Genomic DNA, 16,585 nt, shown 5'->3' with positions numbered 1-16,585 from the left:
GTTGAGTGGGGTTGAAAATGCCAAGGCTGCGCTCTGAAACTCCCCGACACACACACACACGCACTGATCTTCATGGAGCAGTAAACAATCGGATTCCATGAGGTGTTTTCAAGGATGTGGCGTGTTTAGAAAGCAATTTCTCATGGATGATTAATGTGTTTTTTTTAAGGAGAAATTGTGAAAAGATGTGCAGTTTGTCAGGTGGAGACCATGAAGGCTTACGGGACAGACAGAGTGAGAGGACAAACCTGTCACTTCCCCCTTTCTTCTCACCCGTCCTCGTCTCTGTGGCTAAACTTTCCATTTGCCCGGTCATGTGAAGCGTTCCGTCTCTCAGTCTGTCTCACTCCAACGTCCCAGCAGAGAGGCCGCGTGAGAGACGGAGCAGCTGGCCGGTTTTACTTCACAACAGTGGCGAGCAGCACGATTCTGTACTCCCTGTGAATGTGTGTGTGAGCCAAAGGGACCAAATCTGTGTGCGAGCCTTCATGTGTTGATGCGCTAATACGAACAAGTGGAAGACCAGTTAAGCTCCAGCTCTGCTCATATTTCCTTTGATGTTTTCTGCCCTCCTGTGCTGTGTGCATGTTCTCATGAACCGATCAATTAAAGATATTGACTGTCTGGAGGAGACAGAGACAGAATGAGAATGAATTCAGTACTTGGTAGTTGTACATTTGCTGAAGACAAACAAAAGATTTTTGATTTAAATACAAGTTAAGAGAGGACCAATTCACAAAATATTGCTGGTATTGTCAAGACCTTTACAAAGGAAGAGAAAGGATTTGATGACATTTGATGATGTTTTGCTCCGTTCTGATGGGCCACCTGTATCCAGCCTGCTCTGGAAACATCTACACACTCTGAAACAGATGCTGGCCAAGCACTTGCCCTTTGAGGGTTTGTAATCAGGGGTAATATGAGTCGTCTTCATAAGTTGTTCTGTAGTTCTTTATAACTTTGACCGTATTCAGCCACACTCCCTGTTACAGCAAGTTGCACCATAACAGCGAGGGTAAGATACTGTACTCTGAAAGTAGGGAAAAGTACCAAATATTTCTCCTTTAAGAGTCAGCAAATGTTGCCCTGTTGAGCATAATTTGTCAGAAACTCTAATACAAAAGACAAATGCCTAACATAGTCGTTAAAAAGACTTTTTTGTCCATTTCTTCAATTATAAAGAATGCTGCCAGGGCTAATATCCGACCACGATGTAACTTTGACTGTATAAGCACCAACACCTGGCTTTGATTCTCCTGCTGTCCTGCTCTGAGCTGACAGTAATGGCTGCCTGGAAGGTGACAGTGTACTTTGGACAGACTCCTGCAGTCATCCACTGAGGACATGATTCAATTATGCACTTAGTGAGAGATTAGGAAAATACTGCCTCCTTTGAAAGTTTGGGCATTGTTGGTCATTATCAGTGGCTACCTCATGATCCTCCTCAGGCAACACAATTAGCTTCAGCTAATGCTGCAATAATACACCCGGAGCTGGTGCCAGCCAGAGAGAGATGATGTGGAGAGGAGGCACGGCTGGGATGATAAACCTCCACACATCATCTTCATTTATAGATCCATTCATCAGAACAGGAGGTTACAGCTGTCAGGACATTTTTAGGAATCTCAGCAGCAGTACATACAGCAGTACATACAGCTGAACATACAGCTGAACACACAGCAGTACACACAGCAGTGCATACAGCAGTACATAAAGCAGTATATACAGCAGTACACACAGCAGTACATACAGCAGTATATGCAGCAGTACACACAGCAGTACACACAGCAGTGCATACAGCAGTGCATACAGCAGTGCATACAGCAGTACACACAGCAGTGCTTGATGTCTCTAGGCAGACTCCAGAGCTGCCATAGAGCAAGACTGACACTTTGGCTAATTAGAGCACTTTGGATTACACTGCCTTGATCAGTCATGTTAGCACCCCTCAGTCTGGGAATGTGTGTGTGTGTGTGTGTGTGTGTGTGTGTGTGTGTGTGTGTGTGTGTGTGTGTGTGTCTGTGTCTGTGTCTGTGCCTGTGTGCGTGCGTGCATGGGAAACCTGTTATTGTGTATTTTTTGTAGCTGTCCAGTGTCACATTACACGACAGAAAGAGAAGAAGGCAAATAGACTAAATATTCTGTTTAGCTTTCCTCAAATCTTTGATGGCCGCTAGATCTGTTTACTATGTCCGCTATCTTTCTTTGCATCTTTTCCACATGGCTCAGATTCAGCTCTTGTGTGTCACACATACACACACACACACACACACACACACACACACACCACCCATGCAGCTATTCACTATCTTCTTCTTTTTTAAACTTTTTTTTTCTAAAATCATCATCATTTCATCTTGTTATTAGAGGGGACATAAACTATATAAACAGTTTGCTCCCCAGATTAAGACGGCCCATACAACAAGGAAGGGCTCAGATTCTCTCACCCAGTCAAACTAACAGAGACCCAGTTTAAGCGCTGACCTAATAACCCTCAGGACGCACTGTTTGCCTCTCTGCCAGCCTCGACCTTTACGCTGTTCTCTTACCTTGTGCATAATTAATGGTGCCTGGCCTCTGTGCGTGTGTGTGAGTGTGTTAGTGTGTGTGTGTGTGTGTGTGTGTGTGTGTGTGTGTGCAGCGCTGTGTGAAGTTAGAGCCCTCGCTTTAAAAGGTTGATTTGAATACATATTGTTACGGCGGTGGGAATGTTTCCAATTGTGTGACTCTATCTGGCCTCTGCCCACATTAGACTGTGATCTTTCAGGGAGGCAGCAAGACTAATTGCCATTTTTAAAGCAAGGTTATTGAAATCACATTTGAAATGGAGCAAAATGAGCAATGAATTATGTCTTCTTATATCTCCTATAGGTTTCCTGCTCTGACTGCTTCTTCCTCACCGTGCATTTCTGCCTTTGGCGACACTGTAAATGCCCTGTAGATAAAAAAGCATCGCTGCAGCTCCAGTCTGAGGCTTCTCTTTTGTTGTGCTCCAGTGTGGACGGCTGACACAACGACAGGCGGCATACATGCAGAAAAGCAGATTTTGTTCTTTCCCTTTGAGTCGTTGCCGCTTTCTCTTTCTGTACAGCTCCTTCTGTGACGTGTCAAGACAACCTCTTGTGTTCCAAACTGTGAAGCCGGAGCGAGCTGGAGGCTGCCTCTCCTCTGTGCGTCAGGCTGCTTTGATAAGACCGCATCCAGAAAGGGCAACTCTCAACTGCAACGCCTCAAACCTCGACTTAATGCAGGTTCTGCTCCACTGTGAGCAGCCTTAATACCAGAAGTTGTTTGGTTGCCCTTTTCAGCTTCCCCATCGAGTCCAAGACTGAAATCTGTCATTTTGCTGGTCAGGATTGCTCTTTAATAATGTTCCCCAGGCTTGTGACCCCATTATATGCATTTCTGTACATACTACTTCACGTATTTAATGTTTTCTATAAAAAAATGAATGTATTATTCTAATATTTCAGTAGGATTTTCAGAAGGGAAAACATCCACTCCTAATCCCGGGAGAGACAGAGAAGGAGAGGGGGAGAGATCCGACGTGTCAGATGAGGAGAGATGTGAGACGGCTGATGTTACTGTGGAGAAATGCAGTGCAGGACCAGATTCACTCAACCTGGGTTAGAATAACACAGGAGAGACAGACAGAAGAGACGTCCTGACAGACAGAAAAGACGTCCTGTTAGGACGTGTTCATATCACACTGCTGCCTGATAGACGGCTCCCACCATCGGGGCCTAGGAGCTGCTTGTCCCCTGAGCAGCTGAAGATAAGAGGTAATGAACCTCACTCGTGTCGTACTGATGTGGCAATTTTAGTCGGTTCAGGACAGCGATCGCCTGCACGAGAGTTCCTCCCATGCTGTTAATGTAAAGGGTCATTTCACCCCAAGAGATAAGCCGCTGGATCCGCTCATATTGTACAACGTGTCGATGTCATTGCCCCCGTGTGTGTGTGTGTTTGACAGCGTGTGAGGTGAGAATAGGAGCGTGGATGGCATCTGCAAAAAGTCTTCCACAATCTTCCCAGGGGGGGCCAAAGGTACTCAGATACAGAGGATGCTTGACAGTCTCATGAGGGCCTGCGTACGTGAACGCAATAATCAATAACACACACTGGGGGGCTCCAACAACGACATAGAGCTGCTTTAAATAACCAACACATTTTGTGTGTGACGCCTTTCAGTCACAGATCCCCACTCACGGGTAAGTTTCAACTCTTTTTGTATGAATGACAGAGGAAGAGGAGGTGAGGTGAGGTGACACTTTCAATGCTTTGGGTGGGTGTGATGCATGAATGACAGCCTTTACACCTGGATTCTTGTGACAGAGCCTGACCGTCAGTATCTGCACAGCGGGGACTGATCTTAATGCAAGGTGTAAAAAAGGACTGCAGTGCCTGTTTTGCCATTCGATGTAACTATTTTCTGCCAGAAAAGGTGAGATGATGAAGGTGAACACTAACATTCCACATATCACCTCTGTCGCTCTGAGTTTGGCATGGAACCCACAATGTGGTGGTGGTTTTGGAGGCAGATGGGCTGAATGCTGAGCTGAAAGCCTCAGCTGGCAGCCTCACCACCAGCACTCCTGTTCTGCTGCACAGCCGCCGCTGGCCCTCAGCTCTGCTTACCTGCTGGCACCCATCACACATGCACACACCGACTTTCTCATATATAAGCAGATGTTACTCGCTGCTGCATATCTGTCCAGAAGAAGCGAAGTCTTCCCACATTCTCATCCGTCTTGGTTTGAGACATGTTTTCTCTTCCCTTTGGCATCTCTGCTAGCTCAGATTGATGTTTCCTCTTTTTTAAGATGGTATAAAGGTTTATGCAGCACACACATAAACCAGGAGAAACAACTCTTTGACTGATGTAAATGTGTCCGTCTGGAAGTCTTAGCAGCTCTCCATTGTACTGTTAACATGAATTTGTGATGCCAAAGCAATGTCAGTTTTGGATTTCAGCTTCAGCGTGTGAGAGGCACTTTGGGCTCTTGAGAGCTCTGCACTTACCTTCATCCTGCACTGCAGCTTCTCATTAAGAGCCTGGACAGCTTTTACATCCATCCAGGAAAGGGCAGTGTGGGACAAAGCAGGGGGCTCAGTAAAGAGTCTTTTTGTAAAGTGAAGGTGCCCCGGCTTTGAGAGAGTGACAGGTCAATCTCCACCCACGTTAAGAGCAGAAAGCATCCGAAAAAAAGCGCTGAAGAAATAACTGAGCGGTCACAAAGCCTCAACACATACGCTTTACTTACAAAACACGATTGTCTCCAATTTCCCTAAATCTGTCCGCTGTAAATGCTGCATTTCTTGGTTTATATTAAAAATATGTTTTGACTTGCTTGGTGCAGCAATACTGTCTCAAAAGACTCATTAGGTGGTTCCCGTGGTCGGTTCACTTTCCGCCGTCAAATTAAAATTCAGCAAAGTAAGCGTCCCAATGCATTTCACAGTGGAGACGCTGCCAATAGGGCCTTTCATCCACAGTGCCAATCCAACATGACATCTATTCACTTTTCCATTTTGAAGCTGCATTTCAGCTCGGAATGTTTTGAATTTGTCAAGTTGGAGTTTTCCTCAGTCGGAGTTTGACGTGTGGTCCATAATTACCTTCACCCTTACACATTTGGATTTGAGCGGATATACATCAAGAGTAGTTTAGCCAAATCTATCTACATGTGCGATTTATTCACATAATTATAACCTAAAGACGTTCACAGGAATTAAGCAATGACGGATTAAGTAATTATTTTTGAATGATTGTTTTCCTGACTTCTGAATATTAAAGATCCATGATGTTTTTGCTGTATGGTCGCAAGCATGAGGCTGCATGCAACAACTCCATATCAGGTTTCAGATTGTGTGTGTGTCAGTGTGTGATGCTGCTCATTTGTTTGTTAGCTGCAGCAGCTTGGAATGAAAGTGCTGAAAGTGCTGATTAACTCTTCGGGCTGTTTCTCCAGGAAAGGAGACAGTGATGAAAGGCCAGTTTATTGTGCTCATTTTTAATTTCTTTGACCATAATATAAATAAAGAAAGCCTCTGAGAGATCCTACCTCTCTCTCTCTTTCTCTCTCTCTCTCTCTCTCTCTCCCCCTCTCTCTCCTCTCTCCTCTCTCTCTCCTCTCTCTCCCCCCCGCTCTCTCTCTCTCTCTCTCTCTCTCTCTCTCTCTCTCTCTCTCTCTCTCTCTCTCTCTCTCCCCTCTCCCTCCCTCTCTCCCTCTCTCTCCTCTCTCCCTCTCTCTCTCCCTGTCTCTCCCCGCCTCACTCATTCTGCACAATATGCCACAAGCTCCGGCTTTGGATTCCCTTGCCGCCTGCTCCATTGTCATTATTGTCAGTTGTCACTAGGACCTATTTATTTCCACTTTTCTAGACATTGTCGTTTCAAAAACACAGTTTCTCTTGATCACGACTCAGAGAATAGCAGTGCTGATTAGGCCCACTGTCGATCGGTCCCCCTGACTGCCATCTCATCGTCATCGCTTGATTCTAGACAAGCTCTGCTACTCTCAGACACATGATAAATACAGGCCATTATTCATCAACAGAATGGAAAACAATAAAACAAAAACAGTACTTCAATACGACGCTACATTAATGTTACTATTAAAGAATGCTCAAGTTGAGGCTTAAAAATCCAGCAATTATAAAATTGCAGACAGAAAGAACAAGTTAAGAAACCAGATTTCTGAATTCAAAGAAATGCCGACATTAAAAAGATGAAAGAAAATCTAATGTTTTAAGGCTGTTGTTTAGTTAAAGCCACAATCTGGGTGATGTAATCTGAAACAACAACAGCTCATCAGTTTGCAGCGTTTGCTGCAGTAGCAGGAGTGGAGCAGCAGTACGAGGGAGACAAACTGCCTGTTTAACACTCAAATAAATGTGCCTTTGCAGCGCTGCAAACAGCTGTGGCGATTTCACCAACCCATGATTATGGCTTCAACTGGCTTTAATGACTTGAGCATTCTAAACTCATTAGCAGAGAACTTATGTTTTATACAGTGTTCATTCACCAATAAACCTTTTACTGTGTTCCAGCTTTACAGTTTGTTTGTTTTTTCCCCCCCATTATAAATCAAGGTTGGCTTCACTCCTGCCTTGATTCACAAATTCACAGAGTGGCTGCAATTCAGTCAGTATAAGCACTTGTAATAAGAAAGTATTTGTCCATACTATAAACACTAGAAGCTTTTTAAATTCAAAATCAATTGAATTGAAAAGGCCTTGACCCCATTCCTGTGTTTCTGTTTTCTATAAGAAGTCATGTTTAGCACAGTTCAGTAAAGAATGAACAGCAGTGTTTTTGTAGCGTCACAGTTTTCTCCTCTTGTCAGCCTCCGGGTTCCAGATCCCGCAGATAGACACGTCGTCCCATTTGTGACAGCACTCGGCGTACTGAACACACTTCCTCTCTGTTCCAACTTTACCCTTTCAATCCATTGCTATTATGTCAATACAGAATGTCTGCAGTGGCCATTTTATATCTCTGCCAGTAAACATTTGGTTGAAATTGTGACACAATCTGGTGTGTGGAAAAGCAGTCTGAGAATTGAGTCAGTCTTTTAGAGAGCCAATCTTTCCATAATTGTCTCCCAGTCTGCGAGGGACAAGGGGCCATCTGCAGGGATAAGCCAGTATTGAGGTTTCTGTCAAACAGATGAAGCTTCCATATCCGAAACAGAAAATTCAGCTGCTAAACTGGATCATTTTTATGCAAAGAATACATTCATCTGCATGTGTATGTGTATGTGTGTGTGTGTGTGTATGTGCTAGAGCAGTATCAGTACAGACGATGATTGTGTAGATATTGGGCCTGGGTCAGGGGCTACGAGGGTAAATCTACTACCACAGTACTTTGGTCTTAGAAATGATTGGATGGGGAGCAGTGAACAAATGGCGGTGGATTATTTTGTGCAAATTGTTTTGTTTGGCAAACCGATGTATCATGTGAAGAAGGGAGAGGTCTGAAAATAGTATTTAAAAATATTTCAAATACTTCTTCGTGATTTATCAAGTTAGTCTGGCACAGTGGCACCACAGTGGAACCAGAGGAATCCCAAAAAGTAAAAACCTGGGAGATGGGAGGAGCAAGAGGATGAACTGTCAATAGAAACACAGTGGAGCTACAGTGTATCAGGAGGGAAGCGGAGAGGTTCAGGTCTTTTCCAAGGAGTGTTTTTTGATTTTGAACAGTGCAGATATGTTTTCCCTGTGGGAATTGAAGACATTCATTGAAGATTAGAATTTTAAGTTCAATTTCAAAATCAAAAACGCACCATTGTGAGTGAGCAGGTGGGTAACTAAGTTGGGATCGTGGTTTTTGAAAAGTCTGAAAGATTTCAAAACCGTGTTGTACAAACAAAACAGTCACATCTGCTGCAAATATAGAACTTCTCTCGGTCTTCTGTACAGCGTCGCCTCATCAGGAGGATGAGGAGCAACTGTAGCGGCGGTTCTCCACAAGAAAGTCGGACATGTTTTGGCTCAGCACAGAGCAAATTCCTCTTGGTAGAAAAGGAGAACAGAAAGTCTCGTCTATGGTGTGTCTCTGTATGTGTGTGTGCCTCAGCTGAGAGGCTCAAAACAGTCCAAACACGGTCACACCACAGGGCCATGCCATACTCAAAGAACAGAAGATTAATGACCAGGATCATAGTAATAAGAAGAAGATCAGTAATGATAATAATAATTAATAGTAATAACAACATATTCTATATTTTTTTTAAATTATGTATATCAAAAGAGTGGCAAGGAGAAGTCGGTACACAGTGGGGTTCTACTGCCCCCGTTGGTTGATTTGGCACATTATACTCACTCTCCGGTGAGAACTACCTACTCAGTCCCAGAACAGCTTTACATGGCCGTTGCCTGGCGACCCATCCAGAATATGTGGTTTTAATGTTTCACCCCCCTCAATCGCTGTGAAGCTGTTGTCTCTGAAACTGTCTGCTCTCACGGCAACAATGCAGCGTGTGATGTAAAATGAGCTCTCGGCAAATCATCGCCATCAATTCCCTGCGGTAATGAGAACACTCTGTTTGCAGAGGTTAATCTGCCGTGGTCATTTCTGATGAATGTCAGTCTCAAGGCAGATTAAAAGGGTAGCAGGGCGGAAAGACTGTTCAGGATGGGTTGCCCGGCAACATTGATGTTTTCTGTCTTTAATGCTTTTTTTTTTCTTCATTCAAAACTTAGTACAAATAGCTACATAAGTCTGAGCTATGATTTTCATTACATACAAAAATTACCTCAGTCTCTATAAGTTATAAGTGATTTCCGTTGTTCAATATAATTAATGCCATATTAGTTTGGTCCTCCTTCATGTTCTCAACAGCAAAGGCTTGGTTTGTGTGTTGTGTGTGCCAATGTGTGTGTGTGTGTGTGTGTGTGTGTGTGTGTGTGTGTGTGTGTGTGTGTATGTGTGTGTTGTGTGTAGATATACATGTACAATTGGTAAATCCTATCATTTGTGTGTGTGTGTGTGTATTTACAGTTCTTATTTGTAGAAGTCTGTGTATCAGTCTGGATATGTATGCAGTGTTGTTGTTGTTTTCCATCTTCAAACGTGGCTCTCCAGTGTGGAATCAGACCTTCTGCTGGGCAGACACACCTTTCCAGTAGTCCAGTATGTCATGGAGATCTTCATCCTTGGCAAACTGAACCTTCCGCCTCAGCGCGTGTCCAGCTGCCACGTACCCTTCATCCTCCATGGATGCCTGCCGGTGCCTCTTGCGGTGCAGTTTGAACTTCTCCCACAGCCCCAGAGTTGGGGTGCAGAGGAGACCCTCCTCCTCTTCATCTTCCTCAGGGCTGGAGCAGTAGCTAAGGTTGTGGTACTGGGGTGAGAGGGGGTAGTGTGGGGATAGTTGTGAGTAGGCCAGCTCCCGCTGCTTGGCCTGCCTGCTTAGGGTGATGGGGTCTAAAACAGAGGGTGTGCGGCCTCCTGGATGGTGGTGGAGCTCCTGCATGATTTGAGGGTGGTGCTGCAGCTCCTGGAGGTGCTGCTGGGAGCCGGGGTAGGAGTGACGGTGCTCATTGTACTGGCGGATCCTCTGAGCTTCAGCTCGTAGGATAGCTGCTGCTGGGGTGACTGTGCGGGTGGCGTCCCCTCCTCCGCCCCTCTCTCCTCCCCTCTCTCCTCCTCCTCTCTCTCCAGGGGAGGTCCTCTCGATGTAACGCGTCTCAGAGGAGTGATAGCCTCCCTCAGAGCGGAATGAGCGGGGGCTGCGGGCTGAGCCGGGGGAAGAGGAGGTGCTGGGCCGTTTGGAGGTTGGAGGAGCCTCCATGCTGTGGTGGCGCTGCAGTGAGTGATGGTAGCTTCGCCCCCTCTCAGCTCTCCCTCCTCTTCCTCCCTTATAGACTGGGGAGAGGAACTCTCCTCCTCTGTCTCCTCTCTCTCCCCCCGGCTCAGAGAGAAGAACCAGCTGTGGCTCAGCAGTTGAAACAGCTCCTCCGCCTGCAGAGGGGGATTTCATTCCCTGTTGAAAGGAGGTAGACTCAGATTTGAGAGCATCTATGCAGTTGTTGATGATCTGGTTTACTTTATCAACTTCTTTAGCAATCGTAGAGATCTCAGCTACTGAGCCCTGTGGGTTGGCTTGCGGGGACATCTCCCTCTCCCGCTCTCTCTCTCTCTCTCTCTCTCTCTCCCTTTCCCTCTCTCTTTCCACACCCGACCCTCTGACCTCCATGTAGTTGAGTTTGGGAGGCTTGTGTGCTGGTGTTTCTATGACTTCCTGCAGCTTGTACGGATCTATCTCACCTCCTGGAGGCAGGTAGGATATTCTTGACAAACTGTCTGCTGCAGCAAGTTTCTGGGAAACCGACCCGCCGCTCCCTCCCTCGATATCGCCCTCTCCACCATACTTAAGTTCTATCAGAGTCCTCTGGATCCTGCTCATCTTCCTTTCCTTTGCTTCCATGATCCTCTTCTTCCTCAGACAATGGACGACAAGTCCCAGGAAGAGCAACATCCCAAACAAGCAGCCCAATATGGTCATAATGTAGTGGGTGGCTGATGACTGATTGGCTATCCGCTCCGCCTCACCCTGGCGTCCGGTGGAGACGGTCAAGCAGGTGTGATTGAAGCGCAGGGAGTTTCGTATTGACGCCACACAGTAAGTATAGTCTGTGTTCGGTTTTAGGTTCTTTAACTCGATATCTTCTCTTTGATTTTTCAGATTTTGGATATCTGTGAAGAAGCTGTTGTTGTAGAGCACCAATATGTACATTTTCCTGTAGGGAAGCGGGATTTGAACTGTAATGATGGCGCTGGAGGGCAACAACTGCTTCAGCATGATGAGGGGATTAGCGTCAGAGAATATGGGAGTCAAGCTGATGGGCTCGTCTGGAGAGGCTCCGGACGCACAATCGTCCAACCCGCAGGGAGACGCAAACTCTGGGGGCGGGGTGGTGGAGTCGGACGAGCCCATGACGAAGTACGGCGTGGCGCTGCTGCCGTCGTCTGTGCACACGATACTGAGCATGTGCAGGGCGTTGCGTTGGGCGGGCATGCGGGGGTTCTGGCTCAGGAGGTTGTACCCGGAGAATCCGGGGGGTGAGTCGCACACCATCCTCTCACTGGTCCTGTTGGGGAACAAGGCCAGCCAGCGGAGGAAACTCAGCAGCTCACAGGAGCAGTTGAAGGGGTTGGTGTAGAGTTCGCAGGTCGACAGCTTTGTGAGTCCGGAAAACAAACTACCATCCAAAGCCTGGATCCTGGAAACAAGACAGGGAATAACCATCACATCCACACCGTTACATGCTGTGAACCAGACTTATTTAATGTATGTTTTTGTATTCCCTCTTCTTCAGTCTGCTTCGTCTACTCATACAGTTCGTGCTCTTGATAATTCCCCCCAAATACCTTTCGACAAGCACAGAAGAGAGTTAATTTGTTCCATCCAGCTGAAAGTTTTATATTCAGGTCAGAGATCAATACCAATTACAACAGCAAGTAAGAAGAGGAGCGTTTTTCTTCCCACAGAGGGAAAGTAGAGAGCAGAGATTCACGTCTCTTATTCTGAACACGTCTTTGTGCTGCATTGCATCATGGTTGATTGAGGATACCACTGGTGGAGGAATTAGTATCTCTGTGTCTTCTGCAATTGATTTCTTGTTTGATTCTACACTATTTTGCAATGATTTAAAATAGTCTATCTTTGCTCTCTCTCTCTCTCTCTCTCTCTCGCTCCCTCACACACACACACACACCTGACCTACCTATTCATGGACAGGTCTATATTCTCGATGTTGGGACATTCCCAGAAGGTGTTGGGTGTAACAGTCTCGATGAGGTTGGCCTGCAGGTAGAGATACTGCAGCTTGCCCAGGCCTCGCAGCATCCCTTCTGTCAGGTTCCTCAGCTTGTTAAAGCCCATCTGGAGAACCTGGTGAGAGGAAGACAAGTGGGATTATTCTAATCTCCGAGGGGCTTGGCCAGCGCCGGGCATCATCGCTCGCTACAAACTGCTAACAAACAGCACAAACAGCAGACACTTCAGTATGAGCCGCGATTCACAGGGCGATCTCAGCCTGTACGCCGCTTCGCATTCACTCAGATCTTTGTGGTTACTGTCTGATTTTTACCCCGGCACAATGCCAGTGGTGTGTGTGCGTGTGTGTGCGTGTGTGTGTGCGTGTGGAAGCCAGCGTGTACTAACCTGCAGGTTGAATTGTGCGGAGAATGCTCCATCCTCCACGTAGCTGATGTCGTTCTTGGTGAGGTTCAGATAAGTGAGGTTGCCAAAGCGACTGAGTGAAGAGTAATGGACAGAGCGGATCTTGTTCTCATTCAGCCTCAAGTCCACAATGGTGCTGTGGAGAGAAAGCAGCAGAATTTTGGGACACGGGAAGAAAATCTCCAGAGAAACCTTGATGCGACGAAAATGGTCTTTACCTGTTAATGTGTGAGGGGATGGCCTCATAGGGCGGCTGGTTCATGCTGCAGATCGCCAGCCACACAAAGCCTTTCTCTCCTTCAATGAGCCAGCAGTCAGCTGTTACCATTGGCAACCTCATTACCGAAAACAGAGTGAGCCAGCAGAGGAAGGACCTGGCTGTGCACAGGACCACTGATGAAGAACTTGCAGTTGCTTTATGTCTCTGCCGTCCCTGTCCTCTCCCCTGAGCCATCTGGGACGTTGTCACAATATCCATTGGAGAGAGAGTGATGCTCGCCATCTAACATTTATTCTTCCAGGCCAGCGCCATTGAGCAAGGGGGCGAGGGAGTCAGATGCTAATATAAAGTACGTGCAGTGGGTCGTTGTCACTTATCTCTTCTGGCGGCGCTGCGTCAGGTGGTGTCAACACATAGTTTCACCTCTAATCTCGCTGTGAGTTACAACCTCGATTTGTTTTAGGAATAGAAGGTGAAATAAAGCAGAGGCATGTATAGGAAAGTGATATATTCCTTCATTGGCAGCGTGTGTGTGTCTCCGTACGCGGCATCAGTTGCATTTGATTTGTTTAGTGTGAATTGGCAGGTGAACGTCTCCCTCACGCCAGGTTGGCTGGTCCGCGTGTTTGTGGCCATCTGCATCTCTGATTGGACGAACACACTTGTTCCTTCTTCCTCATTGCTCACTTCTTGTTCTTGGTGTGTGAACTGGACCCTGGTAAGAGAGACAGAGAGAGAGAGAGAGAGAGAGAGAGAGGTTGGGGCGATGGGGCGTCAGAGGTAATGCTAATGAAAAAGTTGTTCAATTTGAAGATGTGTGTTACTTATTGTACAGTGTGGCACATAACCCTGTAAAACACACACACACACACACACACACACACACACACACACACTTAATAGCATATCTTCAGGGCCTGGGCGAAGAGTGACCATAATCCTCAATCTAATTAGTCAGTCACATAAAAATTAAGCAATTCCTGGGAAAAACTGAAGGGGCAGGAGAGACGGGGGAGGACGGGAAGAGCCACGGAGAGGAAAAAAAGATAATCGAGTGCATGGATGATGGTGGTCGGGGGAGGGGAGAGAGCTGCAGAGAGCATGAGACTGAGGTAGATGAGTGGATGAGACGAAGGAGAGACTTTCTGTGAGAAAAGGGGCTGAACGGGATTTTGCCCCGGAATAGTCACTTCCCTTTCTCTTTGAGAGCTCGTCTGGGCTCCAAAAACAGCCCGGCGTCATGGAGGTGAGGAGGAGTGGGAATGAGAGCGAGGCTCAGCCTTCCTCACAAAGCTCCTTGGGCTGCCATTAGGCCCTTATTTACGGCGTATGAAAGGCAGAGCAGAGGGAGGCTGCTGTGTCATCTCTGATCTGTGAAGGGGAGTGAATGGGATCACAGGATGCAAAGCTTCTCTTAGACTTAAAGGAATACTTCAGCACTTTGGGAAATGTGCTTATAGGCCTTCTCACTGGTAATTAAATGAAAGGATGAAAAGCCGTCATCTCCAGCACAGCAGCATCTCAGTGTTTACTTTAGCCCCGCTGAATGACAGCACGTAGAAGGAAACAGTCGCTTGAAAGTGTTCGTACACGTTCCAACCGCCGCAGAACGACGAGAGAAATCACCTCCTGTTTTTGTCCAGAATCAAAACTGTGAGACGTCAGCGAAATTAAGCAATTAAACAGTGAGAATCTTCATCAAAAAGCAAGCAAATTCTTTAAAAGTGTTATTTTCTAAGCAGATTTAATTTCTTCTCAAGTACCCGTAAATTGTTTTGCTTCCTGCTTTGATGAAACACTTTTGCCTTTGTTTACTTTTTAGTTTGACACAAACATGGTCATATGTTTTAATGAGCTCACCAAAAGATTCAACTATTCGAAAGGGAAGAAGAAACTGGAACAATTATGCAAAGAAGCTGCTTGTTATGCATCAGAGTTCCTCCACACAAACGACTGCAATGGTTCATTTTATTTTGTTGCGTAATTCCCACATTGACTTTTGTGTTACTGGGTTTTCCCCTCTGACCTAAACTTTTCATATTCAAAGTGATCATTGCAAATAATTTTTGTGTATTTCTGAGGAGAAAATAAGTTGAAAATTAGTACAAAAATAATAAAAGAAGAAGAAAGAAAATAGAAAAGTACAATGATAATACAAACATTTACATCTCCAAAACCTCTTCAGGATGATATCTCACGTCAGGACGATACACTTTCAGTTGTTATGCTGCGTTCAGGTGCTCATTGGAAGGTGGTAAATAAATGAAGTGGCACCATTATGTCATCAGTGTGTTACAGATGCTTCTCTAAACTAACTGAAACACCGGAATATAAACATGGACATTCATAAGATCCTAATACTGCTTTTGTTTTTTCTTCGGCTCTGTAGGAAGAAGAAGAGAAACGCTCCAGGTTGTTTTTTTTCCCCCGGATTTATTTACCATTGAGCAGCACAGATGGTATTTTTCTCTTTGCTCAAACAAAACAAATCAACTTAAACGTCACAACTGGTTAGGTTAAATCCTGTTGCATCTTGCTCTGTAAATATGACTCCGGTGTTTGTTTGTGGTCTTCAACTTGTACATTTTTCATTTATCAATTTCCCATACCACCCGAATGCAGCATAATTCCCTGTGCGGTTGCAGTGGAAACACAACCACCAATCATATTGTCTGCTGCTCGTCTTCTTGATGTCAACTTTAATGTTGATAAGCATACATCAAAGACGGCGCCGCTCTGCTGGTGTGATACGGTTCAGTGGGGATGATGTCATGATTCAGCCATCAGAACCTCATGTTTGCGTCTCATCCTGAGCAGCATGATCTGAGCGTCTCCTCCAGGGATTTTAACATGAAATCTTAGCAAAGCAATTTCCGCGTTGCTCCGCCCAGGAACGCTCCGGTGCAATCACTTCATGTAAGTAACATAGATTTACAGATACTGGAATCCAGTAAATCTTGCATAAATCGAGGCTAACAGGATAACGTCAATGTCTTACACTCGCCCTGAGCTTTCCTCACTTGTGTTTCCTCCCTGTGTGTTGTTATTCCTGTAAGCCCGTCAAATCCGCAGCACGTAACTTTATAAAATCAGTTTGCTCCCCGTCTCCATCTAACATCTCTGTAGCGCCTCCAATTAAGAAAATCTGATTTGTGAGAAATATTTCAGCGCTGAAAAAATACCACTGTTTACCACAAGGGGGATCTCTGCCTCAACTGTCAATCATGTCTCCTGTGCTCAGGTGGGAGGAGCAGTGGAGGCAGATCTCCATCTATGTGTACGTCTCCGTCCAGACAAAAATCATACACAGTGAAGAATGATGTGAATCTTATTCTCCAATCTGAATCCCAGAAAAGCAGCAACTAGCCACATTTCTACAGATATTCAGTCATATTGTCCGATATGTCATATTCATTCATGTTTCATCTTGTATTCTCACACATATGTCACAATGCGAGTCTGTGTGACTAAATCTGCTTGTGTGAGTGTGCGTGTGTGTGTCTGTGTGTGTGTGTGTGTGTGTGTGTGATCGTGGGGCATCCAAACACAAGCCATTTCCACCCAGTCAGCACAATCTGTAATTGATGGTAAGACTTCCTCCCACATAGCATGAGACAAACTACCCTGTTAGGCCTCCGCAGAAAGGAGGAGGAACGGCTGGCAGCTAGAC

General features: G+C 45.7%; 1 protein-coding gene across 1 annotated transcript; it reads right to left on the bottom strand.

Moving 5' to 3' along the window:
- Positions 1 to 9,599: 9,599 nt before the first annotated feature.
- Positions 9,600 to 13,149, bottom strand: LOC142996924 (protein ELFN1-like). Its single transcript, XM_076148050.1, has 4 exons — positions 12,914 to 13,149; positions 12,678 to 12,831; positions 12,238 to 12,404; positions 9,600 to 11,733 (listed from the first exon to the last, which is right to left on the bottom strand). Exons 1-4 carry the CDS (start codon positions 13,147 to 13,149, stop codon positions 9,600 to 9,602), a joined length of 2,691 nt encoding a protein of 896 aa, XP_076004165.1.
- Positions 13,150 to 16,585: the final 3,436 nt, after the last annotated feature.

This window comes from Genypterus blacodes, unplaced genomic scaffold (assembly GCF_046128005.1).
Source record: "Genypterus blacodes isolate CSIRO-AG114 ecotype Tasmania unplaced genomic scaffold, CSIRO-AGI_Gbla_v1 ptg000039l_1, whole genome shotgun sequence".
Classification (NCBI taxonomy): domain Eukaryota; kingdom Metazoa; phylum Chordata; class Actinopteri; order Ophidiiformes; family Ophidiidae; genus Genypterus; species Genypterus blacodes.
This window is presented reverse-complemented; position numbering and strand designations above follow the sequence as displayed.